The sequence below is a fragment of the Solanum dulcamara genome, chromosome 1 (assembly GCF_947179165.1).
Source record: "Solanum dulcamara chromosome 1, daSolDulc1.2, whole genome shotgun sequence".
Lineage (NCBI taxonomy): Eukaryota > Viridiplantae > Streptophyta > Magnoliopsida > Solanales > Solanaceae > Solanum > Solanum dulcamara.
In genome coordinates, this window is record NC_077237.1 from 38,009,436 (window position 1) to 38,028,070 (window position 18,635).

The window sequence follows — 18,635 nt, forward strand, 5'->3', positions numbered from 1 at the left end:
TTGGGATCAAGGGCCAGGGTTGGGAGGGCTAAGGGGGCGGAGGGAGCTTCTAGATTGAGAGTAGGGTCTTGGAATATTGGGACCTTATCGGGAAAGTCCATAGAGTTAGTTAAGATTCTTAAGAAGAGGAAGATTAATATAGCTTGCGTCCAAGAGACTAAATGGGTAGGACCTAAAGCTAAGGAGGTGGATGGGTTCAAACTTTGGTTCTCGGGCAAGTCGAGGTTTAAGAATGGAGTAGGGATATTAGTAGATAGCGAGCTTAGAGATCAGGTGGTAGAGGTTAAGAGGACAAATGATAGGATGATGACGATTAAGTTAGTCGTTGAAGGGATCACCCTGAACATTATTAGTGCCTATGCGCCGCAAGTGGGGTTGGACGAGGAGTCAAAAAGGCGCTTTTGGGAGGACTTGGACGAAGTGGTGGTCAGTATACCGCCTACTGAGAAGCTATTCATAGGAGGAGATTTCAATGGGCACATTGGGTCTGTTTCGACGGGCTATGACGAGGTGCATGGAGGATTTGGCTTCGGGTGCAGGAATAGTGGAGGAGCCTCACTCTTGGATTTCGCAAAGGCTTTTGGTTTAAGGGTGGCCAACTCGAGTTTCCCAAAGAAGGAGGAACAATTGGTAACCTTTCGTAGCTCGAGGGCGGCGACGCAAATAGACTTCTGGCTCTTTAGAAAAGAGGATAAAAGCCTCTGTAAGGACTGCAAGGTCATACCAAGTGAGTACCTTACGACCCAACATAAACTATTGGTCATGGACTTGGAGATAAGAAGGAAGAAGAAGAAGAGGGTCGTGGATGACCGACCGAGGATTAGGTGGGGTCGTTTGACTCCGTCTAGTGCCCTAGAGATGGGGGAGAAGCTGATGGCTATGGGGGCGTGGGATAGTAGGGGGAAGGCGAGCAGTATGTGGGATAGGACGGCCAGCTGCATTAGGGAAACAGCTAGAGAGGTGCTGGGGGTCTCACGAGGCCGCCATGGCGGGCACCGAGGGGATTGGTGGTGGAATAGAGAAGTCCAGGAAAAGGTAGAAGCAAAGAAGCAGGCATATGCAAAGTTGGTATATAGCAAGGATGATGAAGAGAAGCGAACGAACAGGAAAAAGTATAAGTTAGCGAATAAGGAGGCGAAGATGGCAGTTTCGACGGCCAAAACGGCAACCTTTGAACGCCTTTATGCAGAACTAGAGGAAAAAGGCGGGGATAAGAAGCTATTTAAGCTTGCCAAGGCGAGAGAGAGGAAGTCACGCGACTTGGATCAAGTGAAGTACATCAAGGACGAGAATGGTCAAGTACTGGTACAGGAATCCCGCATTAGACAGAGATGGCAGTCATACTTTCACGAACTCTTGAACGAAGAAGGGGACAGAGACTTTGTGTTGGGAGACTTGGAGCACTTGGATAGGCATCGCGACTTTGGGTATTGTAGGAGAATAAAGGTTGAGGAGGTTAAGGGAGCTGTTCGTAGGATAAGCAGGGGAAAAGCGACCGGACCTGACGAGATCCCTGGGGAATTTTGGAAGAATGCAGGTAGGGTAGGATTGGAGTGGCTGACTGCGCTGTTTAATGTCATTTTCAGGACATCGAAGATGCCGGAAGAATGGAGGTGGAGTACAATCATTCCCGTGTACAAGAACAAGGGAGACATTCAAAGCTGCAACAACTATAGAGGTATCAAGCTGCTAAGTCACACTATGAAAGTGTGGGAAAGGGTGATAGAAATGAGAGTGAGGAGTAGTGTGTCTATTTCAGAGAACCAGTTTGGATTTATGCCGGGGCGCTCGACTACAGAAGCCATTCATATCTTAAGGAGATTGGTAGAGCAGTATAGGGAGCGGAAAAGGGACTTACACATGATATTTATTGACCTAGAAAAGGCCTATGACAAAGTTCCAAGGGAGGTCCTATGGAGATGCTTGGAGGCGAAATGTTTACCTGTGGCATACATTAGAGCGATTAAAGACATGTATGATGGAGCTAAGACCAGGGTAAGGACGGTAGGGGGGACTCGGAGCACTTTCCTGTTACGATGGGGTTGCACCAGGGATCGACTCTTAGCCCGTTTCTATTCGCCCTGGTGATGGATCAATTGACTAGACAAATACAAGGTGAGGTGCCTTGGTGTATGTTGTTCGCGGATGACATAGTCCTGATTGACGAGACTCACAACGGAGTTAACGACAAGCTGGAGGGCTGGAGACAGACGTTGGAGTCTAAAGGATTTAAATTGAGTAGGACCAAGACAGAATACTTGGAGTGCAGTTTCAGTGGCCTGCCGCGTGAGGCTGACGGGGAAGTGAGGCTAAGTACCCAGGCCATTCAAAAGAAAAGCTTCAAATACCTTGGGTCTATTATACAGGAAGATGGGGATATCGACGACGATGTTTCACACCGCATCAGTGCAGGGTGGATGAAATAGAGGCTCGCCTCCGGAGTGCTGTGTGACAAGAAAGTGCCACCAAAACTCAAAGGCAAGTTCTACAAAGTGGTGGTTAGACCGACCCTATTGTACGGGGTGGAGTGTTGGCCAATCAAGAAACTTCATGTCCAGAAGATGAGAGTCGCGGAAATGCGAATGCTGCGGTGGATGTGTGGGCACACTAGGATGGATAGAATTAGGAATGAAGATATCCGAGACAAGGTGGGAGTGGCATCGGTGGAGGACAAGATGCGGGAAGCGAGACTGAGATGGTTTGGGCATGTGAAGAGGAGAGACACAGATGCTCCAGTGCGGAGGTGCGAGAGGTTGGCTATGGACGGTTTCAGGAGGGGCAAAGGGAGGCCGAAGAAATATTGGGAAGAGGTCATTAGACATGATATGGCACAGTTGCAGCTCTCCGAGGACATGACCTTAGATAGGAGGCTATGGAGGACTCGGACTAAGATAGTGGGCTAGGTGGCCGATCGGTTCTCCATAGTTGTCGTAGTCGCGCTCATCTGTCTTAACATATGATTTTGCATGGGATTACTGCTTATATTAGTTGGCCCAGTCTACTTTGGGTATCCTATTTTATCTATAGTAGTTAATGCTCCTCTATCCCCGATCTTTCCTACCCTGACTTTATCGCTTTATCGCTCTCATTATTCATATCTTTATATTGTCTGTTATATGCCTGGCTTTACTGACCTATGTCTTGTTTTTCCTTGTTTCTCCTCCCTTGTTTCTTCTCTCTTAAGCCGAGGGTCTTTCGGAAACAGCCGCCCTACCTTTTAAGGGGGGGGTTAGGTCTGCGTACACTCTACCCTCCCCAGACCCCACATGGTGGGATCACACTGGGTTCGTTGTTGTTGTTGTTGTTGATTATCTTATTTATATATTGCATGCGTTATTGAGTTGAGTATTTTCAGCATTCATTGAATTGATTTAAGTATTCTTGCGTCAGTTTCTTTTCAGCTATTTTACATACTATATATTCCATGTCCTGACGCCATTCGGCGCTGCATCGTTTTATGATGAAGACACAGATGATAGAGATCCTCAACAGGCACATCGTTAAAGATCAGCTTCTATTTAGCTTTTGGTGAGATTTCCTTGCATTTGGAGGAACTCTTGAGTCATTATTTCAGTCTTTATATTACTAGTATTTTGAGGTAGCTGTGGGCCTGTCCGGTACCCATTCAGAGTCAGTTTAGAGGCTTCATAGACTAGTCACAGACAGAGTTTGAGTTCATTGAGATTATCTTCAGAGTTATGTTTTAAACTATTCATTCATTACATATTTGAATATTTAAGATTATTTCTTGAGTTAGAATTACTTATATTATTTACAGGTGCCCATATGAGTTATTGCTTATTGTGAGTTAATGTCTTTCGCTGAGTAGTTAACCAAGCCAAGGGTTTGTTTGGGACACAACAATGGTTTCTGAGTGCCGGCTACACCTAGGATGTAGACTCAAGGTGTGACAACGGCAAAGAAACAATATATTTTTAAATTAACATTTTCTTGTAGGAAGATGGAGCTAGATCTAGAAATAGCAGACACCTATTACCATGGACTTATCTTCCATTATTATCCACATAAATCCCCTCCATTGACCCCACTAACATACTAAATGACAACATACATACCGGAAAAGGAGGATTTATCATCACTATACACCTGTCTTTTACTGTTTTCAAGATCACTGATTGGTAATTACTCATATACCCAAAAACACAGAATCAAACAGACAAATACTCAACAAAATCAGACAATACGGAATGAACGATACCAATCACTATTCATAATTCTCTCGGCCAATGTTTCGGAGCTGAAGCAGCTTAACACTAACTTATTTAAATAGTTATAGGCTTAACTTTCAACACTAATGACCAGTTAATTGTTTGATTGTCAAAACAACAACAACATACCCAGTGAAATCCCACAAGTGGGGTCTGGGGAGGGTAGGATATATGCAGACCTTACTACTACCTCATGGAGATAGAGAGACTGTTTCTGAAAGACCCTCGGCTCAAAAGTCACAGTCCATATATATAGCATAATGGGACAAAACACAAAAAATAATGCAAATTTTACAGGACAAAAACTATAACAAGAACAATAATTATAGCAAAGTAATGTGATAATGTGATACTCAAAGGCAATAACAACACAACTATAAAGGCACGCCTAAACCTATGACCACCCTAAATCGGCACACGGCCAGACACCATTCTATCCCTACTAACTTTCTACCATAATCCGCTACCTCCACTCCTTTCTATCTTAAGGTCATGTCCTCGGTGATATGGAGTAGCGTCATATCTCGTCTAATCACCTCTCTCCAATACTTTTTCGACCTACACCTACCCCTCCGCATAATCTCCAAAACCAACCGCTCGCACCTCCTAACTAGAGCATCGACACCCCTCCTCTGCACATGTCCAAACCATCTTAGTCTCGCTTCTCTCATCTTGTCTGCCACATATGCCACTCCCACCAACTCCCGAATAACCTCATTCCTGATCTTATTACTCCTAGTGTGTCCACACATTCATCTCAGCATCCTCATCTCCGCCACATGCATCTTCTGAACATGAGAGTTTTTTACTGGCCAGCACTTCACTCCATATAACAAGGCTAGTCTAACCATCATTTTGTAGGACTTGCCTTTAAGCTTAGGTGGTACTTTCTTATCACACAGGACTCTAGAGGCAAGCCTCCATTTCATCCACGCTACCTCGATGCGGTGCGTGACATCATCATCGATGTCCCCACTATTCTGGATGATGGATCCAAGATATTTAAAGCTTTCTGTCTTGGGATAGGTTGAGTAGCAAGCCTCACTTTCATGCCCTCTTCCTCCATCGCAACACTAAATTTGCACTCCAAGTATTCTGTTTTGGTCCTGCTCAATCTAAACCCTTTGGACTCCAGCGTTTGTCTCCAAACCACCAACCTAACGTTAACTCTGTCCCAATAGAGTTAACGATAGGTTGGCTAGTACTAATAACTAGCAGATAAAATTTGCAGTCAGAGTTCCTTGAGGAATACAATGTGATTAGATGGTATTTGAAGTGGTGACCATAAATCATTTACCAAGTTATAAACATTAAATAAGTTTTACTTTGTTCAGCTTCCTGATTAAGTTGAAATGCAGTTGTAATACCATCTTGCTACATGTACCTACAATTCAAGAAAATTACTAATAGTGGACTTCAGAAAATTAAGTACCCGTAAGGGATCCGTGATCTGTATGCCATCCACACCATGATGACATGGAAGCATGGGCGGGGCTGCTGCAACAAAAAATGAGCAATTTGTTAGCTGAAGGCCACAAACATTCTAAAATCAATGTATCATCCCTTGATTATTGCATTTACATTATTGGAGTTAACTTATTTTCAACCTTTTCAAGAAACAATATAGTTAAGGAAAACAATGTGTGCCAACAGAAGGCCATAAAATATTATTGTACGAATAAACTAACTCCAGTAGACTACTCAAGCAGCATTGAAGACAGAAGACAAAAATATAATGTGAATGACAGCCTTGGGCTCCTACTTCCCGGGAACTGTCAGTTTGTAACTAGATGTGCACTTGTATCTACAGAAAGTCACTGCTGTGATTATCACCTATGTGGTTCAAACTCCTCAAAATCCCTGCCACGCCTGTGTTGACACGACATGGATGTGGATGTGGGTGTGGGATCCACACTAGATTTGGTCAACTTACCTTAGGTGTGTTGACTATATCTATGATCGAAAAGTATAGATTGATTGGATATTTGGTTTGATTTTCGGGTTTATATGTCAGATATAAAGTATGACAATGCTTTGCTATTTTGCGAGATTTCATGTGCATAAAATATTAGGTGTTAATAAATAATAAATTTTATTACTTTTAGTTCATTAACTTTAATTAATCGAAATATATACTATATATGTCGTAATTACACTTATTGGTTGTATCTCAACACCCGTATCCGCACTGGGATCCATAGATCTGAATACTAAAATTTATGTGATGAAGAATCCGACATCTAGATCTGCACCCATATCGGATACCCAAAAACATAGATGATAACAGTCTATTTTAATCCGTGAATATGTCTTCTAAATCTAAGAAAACTCAAAGCTTAGTGCCCCTTTACTGGTAGCATTACAGAAGCGTCTATTATTTCTTCAGAATGCACAATAAAATTTTACTTGCATCTAATAGCAGTATCACATACACAAAATCCAATATATATTGAAATTTGAAATGAAACACACTTCGTCTTGTCAAGATCAACTTTACAATGTCATTTATATTGCCCTCTAACATCGAAGTAAATGAAAGCAACAACTGGAAACAAGAATGTTAGGGTGTTCACCATCAGACAGGGCTGTATGGGACGGCTTAACTTGATTATTTCCCGTGTATCTTGATATATATTTGTTCTTAGGTTGCTTAGGAGTGTTGTAGACGTATGTTCAACTAGATATAGACCATTACATAACAGAATCAGTACCAATTTTAGATATTAGAAATAATAAGGTTGTAAATTTTGGTATCGGAGGAGAGTATGTTTTATTCATCTGAACAGTATGCAATGTAGAAGAGAGAAAAAATCCACACATGTTATTCATCCAAAGAGTACATATTTTATAGGAGAATAAATCAATTGAAAAAGGAAACTAATCCCTTGTTTTCTAGTAATACAAGAATTAAGGGATTCTAATCTGATCTATAAGTATCTGAAACTTCCTAAGTTATCATATCCTAGTTAATACATTTTCATGACGGGATACAAATCAATACTCTCAGTCAAGTTGACACGTAGATATCTGACAAGCCTAAATTGCTTACAAAACTCTCAAATATCAGTTTAAACAACCACTTAGTAAAAGATGTGTTTCTTGATCCGTTGGTATAAATTGCAAGCAGACACTTCCTTTTCCAATTTTCTCCTTGACAAAATGTTTATCCACCTCAACATGTTCTCTTCTATCATGTTGAACTAGACTGTGAGTGATTGGTGTGGAATCTTTGTTGTCGAAGTATAACTTCATCAATAGAGTAATAGATCTTTAAGCCCTCGATTGTCTTAAGCCAAATCATCTCAGGATTCCGTAATCCATGGATCTGTATTCTACTTCTGCACAGCTCCATGTTACAATATTTTTCCTTTTTTCTGCTCCATGTCACGAGATTTCCCCAAATAAATGTGCAATATATGTGATCACGAAGGACACTCGAGATCTTAAAGCTTCATTCTCAACATTTTCTTTGAGAATGGTAACATAAGTCTATATATCCACAGGTATACTGCATCAAAAAATGTAGTCCCCCTTCAAAAGTATTACAACATACATTTTTGCATCTATCAACAACTCCTATAAATAATCTAAAACATCAAAAATATCTTCTGTTTGAGCTATTAGTTTCTGTTTACACCAAAAATAATATAAAGCTAGGCAGTTCATCTAAAACTCCTGTAGGTTGCTCTGATTGTCTTCAAAACATCTTTTGTTCCTTTCCTTCCACATTGTCCACCAGATGCATTCAGAGACAATCTTCCATCTCTCTTCCTTCTAGGCAGCATTACCAACCATGTTCCAACAGTTGAGTAATCTTGTTATGTTCCTTGGCTTTACCCATTATTCCTCCTCAAACATACGAACATTCTCCACAACTGATCAGTCCATATACAGTGTAAAAAGAGATGGTTGATTGTCTCATTTTGTTTCCCGCAAATAAAGCACCTAGAGCACAAATGAGATCCCCTCTTGTTCAAATTCTTCTGAGTCAACACTGCTTCTTTCGCTAGGAGCCAGGTAAAGCAGTTCACTTTATAAGGAATCTTTGTTTTCCCAATCATCTTCCATGGCCAATCCTTCTCCTTAGCCTCTGATGTATTCAGATCCATATATGTTGAACTGACTGAAAAATGCATGTGTTGTCCTTCTGCCACACCAATCTGTCCCCTTCCTATGTTAAGTTGTTAAAATCTGCCATTATACAGTGAAAAGAGGCTACTCTCCATCTCCCACATTTAAGTGTCTTTTGAGCTGTAGGTTCCATGCTTGTCCAGTCCATTTGCAGCAACTGTAGCTTGTTGTTGTTGGCATAAAGAGTGAAGTACAGGGTATGACTGTTTCAGAGGGGTGTTGCCAATCCATTTATCATTCCAAATGAGAGCCTTAGTCCAATGCCAACCTTGACCCTGGATCTGGATTGCATTAGTGGCAATAGGTACCTGATTGCTCTCCACAGTGTGCATCCATATGGAATTGTTATGTTTGGCATCCATTCATCTTCCATTCCATATTTGGCTGTGATGACATCCTTCCATAACATGTTGTCCCCAACTGCAAACTTCCATAACCACTTCATCATCATACTCCGATTCTGCTTCTTTAGATTTCTGATGCCCATACCTTCTTTCTTGCACACTGTCAGCTCCACCAATTTAACAAGATGGAATTTCTTCTTGTCTTAACTACCTTTTCATAGGAAATATTTGCTTTTTGCACCCAAAGGCATATCAAGGCATATGGTTGGAAGTTCACCTATTCTGCCACCCAACCTCTCTGCCAGATACTCCAGTTGTGTCACTTTATTAATGGGATAGATGAAGCTCTTTCCCCAATTAATGTGGAGATCAGAGACTGCTTCAAAGAAAATGAAATAACTCTCAGCATCAAGATCTGCTCATCCTTTGCTTCACAAAACACGAGGGTGTCATCTGCGGAGATGAGTTATTTCCATGTTGTCTTCCTCACCAACCTGGAACCCCTTTATCCATCCCCTCTCTTTTGTTTTGTTGTGTTTAACATGTTACTCATTACTTCCATTGTTAGTATAAACAGGAAAGGTGTGAAAGGATCCCCTGCCTTAGGCCTCATTTATTTGCACTTAATGGAGGTCTTAATGGAGGTCTGAATCTGAATGGTTCAAACATTAGACCATTAGGTGCGTTTGTTTTCATTAAGATTTAAGCACTAAATTGGTCGGAATAGGTCTTTATCATTAAGATCTAGAACAGAGTCTTAATATCATTAAAATGTATTCTTTTGTGGATAATATTCACCATCACTCTATCCACAATCACCAGCCACCACCACTAACCACCACTAACCACCTCTACCATCACCATCACCATCACCACCATCACCATTGTCGAACACTATTACCGCCGTCTATCACAAACCACCTAGGTCATCACAACCACCATTGTTGCTAACTATTATTGTAAGTTGCTACCACACTTAAATCCTCCATCATTATAACTATCCATTCCCACCGCCACCACCACTGCCACCATTGTCAACCCCTATTACTGCCGTCTATGACCAACCACCTATGTCCTCACAACCACCATTGTTGCTAACCACTATTGTAAGTTGTTACCACACTTACCTCCTACGTCATTATAATTATATCCAATGCCACCACCACCACAATCTCTATAGCCGCCGTCACCTCCACCACTACTCACTACCGCCAATTTCTACTACCAGCGAACTCTATCATCACAACTACCACCGCTACCAACTACCACCATACATTCTTCGATCACTACCACCACTGTTGCCACCTCCACCACTACTATCCGCTATTACCACTACTGTGGTCAATCTCTACTACCAACCACCCCATCATCATAACTAACACCACCACCAACTACCACAACTACATCATCAACCACCACACATTCTTCAGTCACCACCACCAACACCACTACCAATCGCCACCATTATGACAGTCACCACAACACCGTCACAACTACCACAACTACATCATCAACCACCACACATTCTTCAGTCACCACCACCACCACCACTACCAATCGCCACCATTATGACAGTCACCACAACACCGTCACAACTACCACCACCATCATTACTAGCCACTAACAATAATTATTAACATCACCACCATCACTATAGACTATCTCCACCATTACTAGCAAGCGCTTCATTTTTTTTATCAAATAATGATTTATTGTTATTAATGTTTTTAATAAACTCATTCAAATGTTGAAAAACAAACATTCTTAATCATTAAGTGTTTAGATCTAGAGACATCTTAATCATTCAGATGTGCATTTCGATTCAAAAATCTAAATATTAATGAAAACAAATGATCCCCTCTGAGATGGAACTAGCATGCCTTAGACTTCTTAAGGAAATAAGAATTATGTTAACCCATTGACACTCCCATGAATCCGAGTGCTTACTGCCTGCCAAGACAGGGGGAGACATTTAGGGTCTGTTTGGAAAGCTACCTGATAATTGAAATTGGTGTAATTACTACGATAGTAATTACCAGCCTCGCAATTACACAATCTAGTAATTACGATGACCTATTTATTTGCCACAATGTAATTAAAGTGTAATTACAATTATACTGTTTGATTGCATAAGTGTAATTACAAAGTTATATCAAAGTTTAAAAATAAAAGTTGATTATCTAAACTTAAAATTTATATAAGACAAATAAGGGTCTTTATAAATGATATTAAATTAAATATTTAAGATATATATTGTCTTTTGAAAATATATTAATTAATAAAAATACGTTCTTACTAATATTATAAAAAATAATTGATTTATATTTTTAAAAATTAGTATATTTTAATTAATTAATCATAGAAACTAAAAATACAAGATTTCTTTGAACATCATGAAATGCATGTTTGACAAAAACATTAATAATATAAATATAATGTCATAAAATTATTAAAACATTTGACAAAAAGATGATCTATCAAGTCTAACTAAAAATAAATGGCTTGTAATGTGAAATATCATGTCAATACTATAAAATAAATGAAATTGAAAATATAACCTAAGTTCTAAATTCAAAATAAAATTTTAAACACAATACTACTCCTATGTCAAATTTCAACATAACGTACATATATATGATTTTTTTTAAAAAGGTAAATCTGAAACTTTATTAAACAATGACTTCTTCTTTAATTTAAAAATTCGAATACTAACAAAATTATGCTAATGAAAATAATAAACATAAAATAAATAAAAAAGTAATACGGAAAATTGCATTGAATCACATGAAGTAAAGGTTGAGAAAGAAAGGAAATGAAATTTAAATTAAAAAAATATATTTTTAGAAAATATTAGAATAATAAAAATAACAAGAATTAAAAAAATATTAATAAAAAATAAAAGGAAGAAATTAAAAAGGAATCAGCTTGTAATTACACCAATTCACAGCCTTCCCCTGAGAATTGTAGAGTGTAATTATCCCCTGCCAATTACATTCAATTACTTGCTAACCAAGTAATTACATGGTCAACCAAACATGCTAGACAGTGTAATTACATTCAATTATACCAAATCCAATTACTAGGGTGACTTTCCAAACAGGCCCTTAGTGATCCTTGAAGATATAGGTGGTTGGTTGGTAAGTTGAGTTATCTCATAGTGACCAGACTTGATATTTCTTTTCCTACGAGTGTTGTAAGTCAGTTTATGGATTCTCCCAATAAAAGTCATCGAAAAAAGGTTGTTCACAACTGCAATAAATAAAGTAAGCTCCATGTAAAGGAATACTCTATGAAGATCAAAGATCGACGCCATGAGCAATTATTGGATAAATAGACGTTGATTGACAAGATGACCTTCTGATAGATGATCTACACCCGGAAATTGTGTTTTAGTAAGAGGTAATTTGGTGTCCTATAAACATAAGAAATAGAGTGTGGTTGATCAATCTAATATGGGCGCAAAATATCAAGCAACAGTTGTAGCAACCTGTGAGCTAGTTTGGATTAAACAGTTGATTAGAGAACTAAAATTTGGAGAAATCAATCAGATGGAACTTGTGTGTTAACCAAGCAGTCCTTAATATCGCATCAAATCCAGTATTTTACGCGGACTAAGAGCATGTTTGGCCTAGCGGTTGGGAGATCAAAAGCACTTTTTTAAAAAATCAAGGTGTTTGGCCAATAAGTAAAACTACTTTTAAATAGAAGTATAAAACAATTTTTACGTGGTTGGGAAGAAGCTAAAAGATTTCGCTTCCTAAAAAATGTAGGAAACAGAAAAATTATTTTTTTCAAGAACAAAAAATACCCCTATCATTTATACGTATATAATAATATATCTCTTCTTAATTAATTAGCACATCTCATAGGTTTCCATTGAGAATTTTGTTTTCATTTTTACACAATAAATTCTTTATTTTATTTTATGTTTTAATTTGTGAAATGATTTTTTTATTTTTTGACTTGATGTTTTTAATCTATACTACCTTAAAAACATGAACTTCCTAACTTGATTGTTAAATTACTATAATACCCTCAACTTAAAATACCCCCTAACTTGAATGTTAATTTATTATAATACGCCCAACTAAAAACACCCAATTTAGTATATCTTCCATATTTTGAATTTATATTTATTTATTTAATTATATTGTGTTAAAAGCAGACACCTTTTCACATTAAAGGGTTGTGACTTTTTCAAAGGGTTGTGACTTTTTCGACGAGTTGTGATTTTTTCGTAGGATTGTGGCTTTTTCGATCAGTTGTGACGTATCCGAAGGGTTGTAACTTTTTCAATCAGTTGTGGTTTTTTTGAAGGGTCGTGACTTTTCTAAAGGGTTGTGACTTTTCTGATAAGGCACAATAAACGTCTATTCATACTACCCTTTGTTGTTTATAAATAGAGTGGTTCCCTCTCATTTTTAAACTACGAATTTTCTAAGTTTTCTACTCTTCTTCTTCTTCTTAAAAAAATAAAGTGTGATTTGCAACTATTAAGTGGTTTGAAGTTTAGCGAAATTTAAGGTACACTTGTGTTTGTTCATGACTAAATTTGATTGTGCATCACATTTTTCAGCAGGGGACCTTTGTGAGGGACTTTCACCAATTATTTTTCAATTATTCTTTGTATTGTGAAGGAACATTTTGACGCAATTGGATTTTCACAAATTATTTTTCAATAATTCTTTGTATTGTGAAGAACATTTTGACTCGATGTTGATTGGTCTTAAATATATCATATATATAATTTGGTATACACTTACAACGCACATATCAAGAAACTAGTTATATTTAAATCATCATATTAATATTATAACAACAATATTTACTATTTGCTTTGATTTATTTAAGTATAATATTGATTGAAAATTTATAATATGTACTTTTAATTAAATAAAAATTTAAAAATTAAATTAAATTTTTTAAATAGATATTTAAAATAATTTCTCTTTATAAAAAAAATTAATATTAAAAGTGCATTTATAACTGTCCTTTTTCGTAATTTGACTCTCAAAAGTACTTTTAAAAAAGATTAGTCAAACACAATTTGCTTATAAAAAGCACTTTTCAAATGAATTAGCCAAACACAAATTGCTTTTTCTCAAAAGCACTTTTCTAAAAAGCTATTATAATAAAAGTGTTTATGAAAATAAACCGTTTTTAGCTCGGTCGTATGACTTGTATGCACCAGTTTGAGGAGTGCTAGAATAGGAATAGGACTTGTATATAGTATCCAACGTGGAAATGGATTGTAATGTAGTGTGTATAAATAGGGCTCCATTGTTTCTCACATGATTGATATGCATCCGCTTGAGGGGGAGTATTAGAATGACTTGAGGAAATATTCAAGTAAAGTTTTTCACTGAATTCCTTCATTCTCTTATTTTTCCCAAAAGACTCCATGCTACGGGAATTTTCACTCACCATACTGATACTGATGAAAGGTACCTACAGAAGAAAAAGAGAGGGAAAGACCATTACCTATGCTGAGCTGGAAAATAGTAAAGCAGACGACCTTTATGACATCTAGAATGAACAAGTGTTTGTTCAAGGCCTTCACCCTCAAGCATCACCATCTCTCTGGATGCTGCATTATTTGCATTGAGCGACTAAACTGATGTGATTGGAACTCATTACCTCAAGCTAAAATAATGTTCATACAAAAAGAAAACACAACAAAAATAAGGAAGCAAAAGCAGTTTCTTTTTAAAAATGAAGAATGGTTTGACGGTAGAAACATATCAAAATATAGACCATCAGGGTGACCATTGCAGTTCTGTTAATAAAGCTCAATTACAACCATAATGATTTTGTAAAGGTTCCAATGAGCAACTTAAGAAAACTGTTCCTCATATCTGTTGCAGGAGGAATCAAAGTGAAATAAATACTATGGACACATTTACAGCATGTCAAGGAAACCAAACAGCTTTTACCATTACTTTGTTTAAAGAAGCCAGCACAGCACATGAACCAGTAAGAAGCCAGACAGAAAAGTGAAGAAACTGGTTTTGACATCAATAAAGAAAAAAATAATCAAATTTACATATTATAAAAAAGAGGGAAAGAATCCTCCATATTAAGCCAAGTGGCAGCCTCACAATTGGCCACTTTGCATTGCTAAAAAGAATTAGGACAAAGCTAACTACTTTTGTCATGATAGAGGCCGGTAGAAAAATGGCAAAGAACCGTGTCTTTTATTTTTGGGAGTCAAAAACCTAACTTCTGAAATGCGTAATACATCACGTCTTCCACCCAGCTTATGTTTCTTATCAATACACAATCCTTCTCCATTGAATTTCACAACACAGATTACACTGGATTATGGTTTTACAATGGAAGGTCCAATAATTGTTGATGTTGGTTGTTCTGATACAAGTAGTGTGTAGAGTAAATTCAAGATCCTGTTGCCATCATTTGCAGTCGACTATAGAAAGCAATAGATGTGTTGAGATCTCAAGTCAATCCCTTGGAAGCCTCTAGAGTAGTGCAACCTATATTGAAATTAGAAGGTATCTTGAACTTGAATTTGCCACTTAAATTTTGAATTGTTTATCATTAATGAGCTTTGGATTTAAGTTGGCTATGTAACTGTTTGTAGGAATGCAATTGAATACCCAGATGAGGTGAAATTCAGAAAGCTGCAGAAGGTCTGTAATTTATATAATGGTCTTAGGTGATTTAAACTTGTCAAGATTTCATTTAATTTGTTCATCACAATTGATTGGTGGATGTTGCAGACCAATCCTCTAAACACGATCTTGCTTCTCTTCATAGCAGTAAACTAATTATTTCGGTAATAACTTCTTCCATTTAACAATGCTTTGTGTAATGTTAAAACAAGATTTCTTCCATTGCACATTGTTGTGTAATGTTACTAATTAGAAAAAAGAATTTGCTTCTCTTTGGACATTCAACAGGGTATGGTTTCACATGTGTTTTTAAAATTTTATGAATAAGGCGCTGTTGAACATCTTCAAGAGGTAATGCTTATTTCTAGCTGAGGAAAATAATAATTTGAAATTCCAACATACGGGTCAGGGTGATGTACTTCCATTTAAAATTTTATAAGCCTACATATAAGCCTATTCATCTTTCGTGGAACATAGCATCTTTGCACCTGATATTTGACTATCCGCCTATCTTACATAGATGTTCATGTTGACGATGAGAACATGGGTAATTGAATAAGTTGTTTCAATATTGTTGCTGACATCTGAATATTTATGTATATTGTTGCTTTTGTTCAACTAACATCATCTTGGGTTTGCCAAGCAGCCTCATAAACCTACAAACCCAATTAACCAACTTGGGTGATTCTTATTTTAGTAATACAATGTTTTCACATGACTCACTATCAATTTCATGCTTTTGGAACTTCAATCAGATACGATTTGATTTCGCCAAGTGTTAGAGATTAATTATTTGTCTTTTCTCATTATGGCTCTGTACGTGTGTTGTAATTTGATCATACTTCTCTTATTGTTATAATTCATGAGTACATTGTGATTTTTTCAAAAAAAAATCATGTATACTGAAGGTTTTCAGTTTTATTTGGTCTTGGCTATATATAGAGAGATCTGTCTTTGAGATAAAATATTAATGTTGACATTACATAGTAATCAAAATGTTAATGTCAGCATAATTAATTATGTTTCGGTTGTGCAGTTCTGTTTAGCAGTTGTAACATTCCCAGAACTTTTTATATCATTCTAGCCATTCAACCAAAAGAATTTTCTACTGTTATAAAACGTAAATACGTCGTTGTTGTGTTTTCTTAGAGAGCAATGCATAATGATCTGGTCCAGGAATATGACATGAGCATGTCCATTTATGTTTTTTGGTTTAATAAGCTCTATATTTCAATAATGAACAGGCTGCAGATAGAGATAAGACTTTCACGGTAATTTCAATGCTCAGCAAATAAAGAAGCGAATGATCAAGATGTTCCTGCAAACTATTGGCTCTGATTTCTGGTCAGGTGCCGCTCTTGCCGCATAAGGAGATAAGCACAATCTCATATTTATAGAAGAACAGGATAAAGAAATCATTATAGATGAAAGGAATATGCAGACAAAGACAACACAATCAACACCTAAAACACCGACACACACAAAATGGAAGAGATGTGGGAGTTGAAAAGGCTGATGTTCAATATGAATTTTGGGGAAGTGTACCGAAGGGAAAGGGCAGGCAATAACGGACACCAGTGAGATGCAAATAAAAATGTGAACTGCAGTGTTCTATTAATTTTCAGAGAGCTTATCAAATCCCTTTTCATGAGTTGGAATACTAACATTATTGCATACGGGAAACAAATATGGGGAAGTGGAATCCTGAAGATGTGAAACAGATTTGGCCTAATAGATTACCGACTACATAACATTGGAAGCTAAAAAGAGAATTGGAGGTATGGTCATTTATTTTGTAGGATGAAATTGGAAGATTGTATTAAGGTTACACACTCACTGTCCATCTCATTGTTGATGGACTTGCTGAAGGAAACTCTTCACTGATTAATCAAAATGTAGATGAGGCAGAAGAATCACCTATCAGGTAACATAAATTATTATTGATCTTCAACAATAATCAAAATGTTTATACTTTCTTACTAACATGGTCTACCCAATTCTATGTCCTGCATTTCTCTTTTAGTTGTAAACATTTTCGGGTTGCATTAATCAAGTGTTACTATCTTATCTATTAGTTTGATGAAACACCGACGGAGGTAAGTTTTTACCATCTATGATTTCATAATTTTATTTGTTATACATTGCATAGAAAAGCAATATTTTGATTCAATTAATGTGCTCAAACAAATGTCGACCGTGCATCGCGCAAGTACGTATACTAGTCTTTATCTTTATCTTTATATCTTAAAAAAGGAGAGGAAAAACCCATGTCTTTAAGCCAAGTGGCATAACCACAAAAAGCCAAGTGGCGTTATTAATACAAAACAAACTACCTTTCTAACTAATAAAATTTTGAATTTTAAATTGATAACTTTTGAATTGTAATAAAAACTTCTGGAAACAACCGTGCATATAGCGGCAGAAGCCTTCTGAAAATCTCCAAACATTTTGGCAATAACCACCCATGTTGTAAACTGCCCATAACTTCCCGGGAAATTGCTCCCAATTGCAGAAACTTACGATTTTTAAATTCATGAAGTGATAAAAAATTCTTTCTTATTAACAAAGCCAAACAGATTCTTCTTCCATTTTGATAATGGAGACCTAGCAATTTATGAGTATCATCATAAATGAAATAACACAAACCCAGATTTCACGGTAAGTTTATTTCCTTGGTGCTTTCTAGCTTTTTCCCTCTTTCTTACCTTCAAATTTATCCATTATTTTCTCATTTTACGTAATAATAGGAGTATCGTTATTCCTCCATGTTTGTGATCACCGGTTACTACTTTCAGTCTACCCATTTTACAGGTTACTCCTTATATATTAACTTTTTGTATTCATGGGCTTTGACAATCAAGTAAATGGATGCAAATGTAGAAGTCCTTGAAGTACGCAGAGACAAATTAACAACTACGATTAGAGCGCTTCTCTTTTCCACCCTCTTCCTCAAATAGGTATTGTCTATATATTTATACATTTGTTAAACTATAGTGAAGAACAGCTCTTTTTGTAAAATTTCAATGGAAACAAACTCCCTATAGACTTGATAGCTTTTTCCTTTTTCCCTTTCTACAGAAGGATTATTTCAACATGTTATAGACAAGGAAATGTATTTATCAGTTTTTCTGTCTCATTTTAATACAACACTCCATTACTATATTTCTACAACAAAAGTAACATGCATCAACTTGATTTGTGGTAGTAATGGTAGGCTTTGCTCCTCCTTTTCATTTGGTGATTCCATAAAAAATTAGTTTTGAAGTAGCTTTGAATTGTTTAGAATCAATCGGTTGCTTTGA

At 37.0% G+C, this 18,635-nt stretch overlaps 1 protein-coding gene across 3 annotated transcripts in view; it reads right to left on the minus strand.

Moving 5' to 3' along the window:
* The window catches only part of LOC129887651 (uncharacterized), a 43,257-nt gene that overhangs the window by 14,903 nt on the left and 9,719 nt on the right, over positions 1 to 18,635 (minus strand). Inside the window, exons 9-10 of one of the 3 annotated variants that reach the window (XM_055963639.1) lie at positions 14,186 to 14,291; positions 5,662 to 5,723 (exon numbers count right to left, since the gene is read on the minus strand). The exons of 1 other annotated variant lie outside the window; for it this stretch is intronic. In XM_055963639.1, the coding sequence (XP_055819614.1) occupies positions 5,662 to 5,723; positions 14,186 to 14,291 (168 nt within the window). Of the gene's footprint in view, positions 1 to 5,661; positions 5,727 to 14,185; positions 14,292 to 18,635 lie in introns of all 3 variants that reach the window. One more of the 3 variants, XM_055963178.1, reaches the window with a different exon arrangement.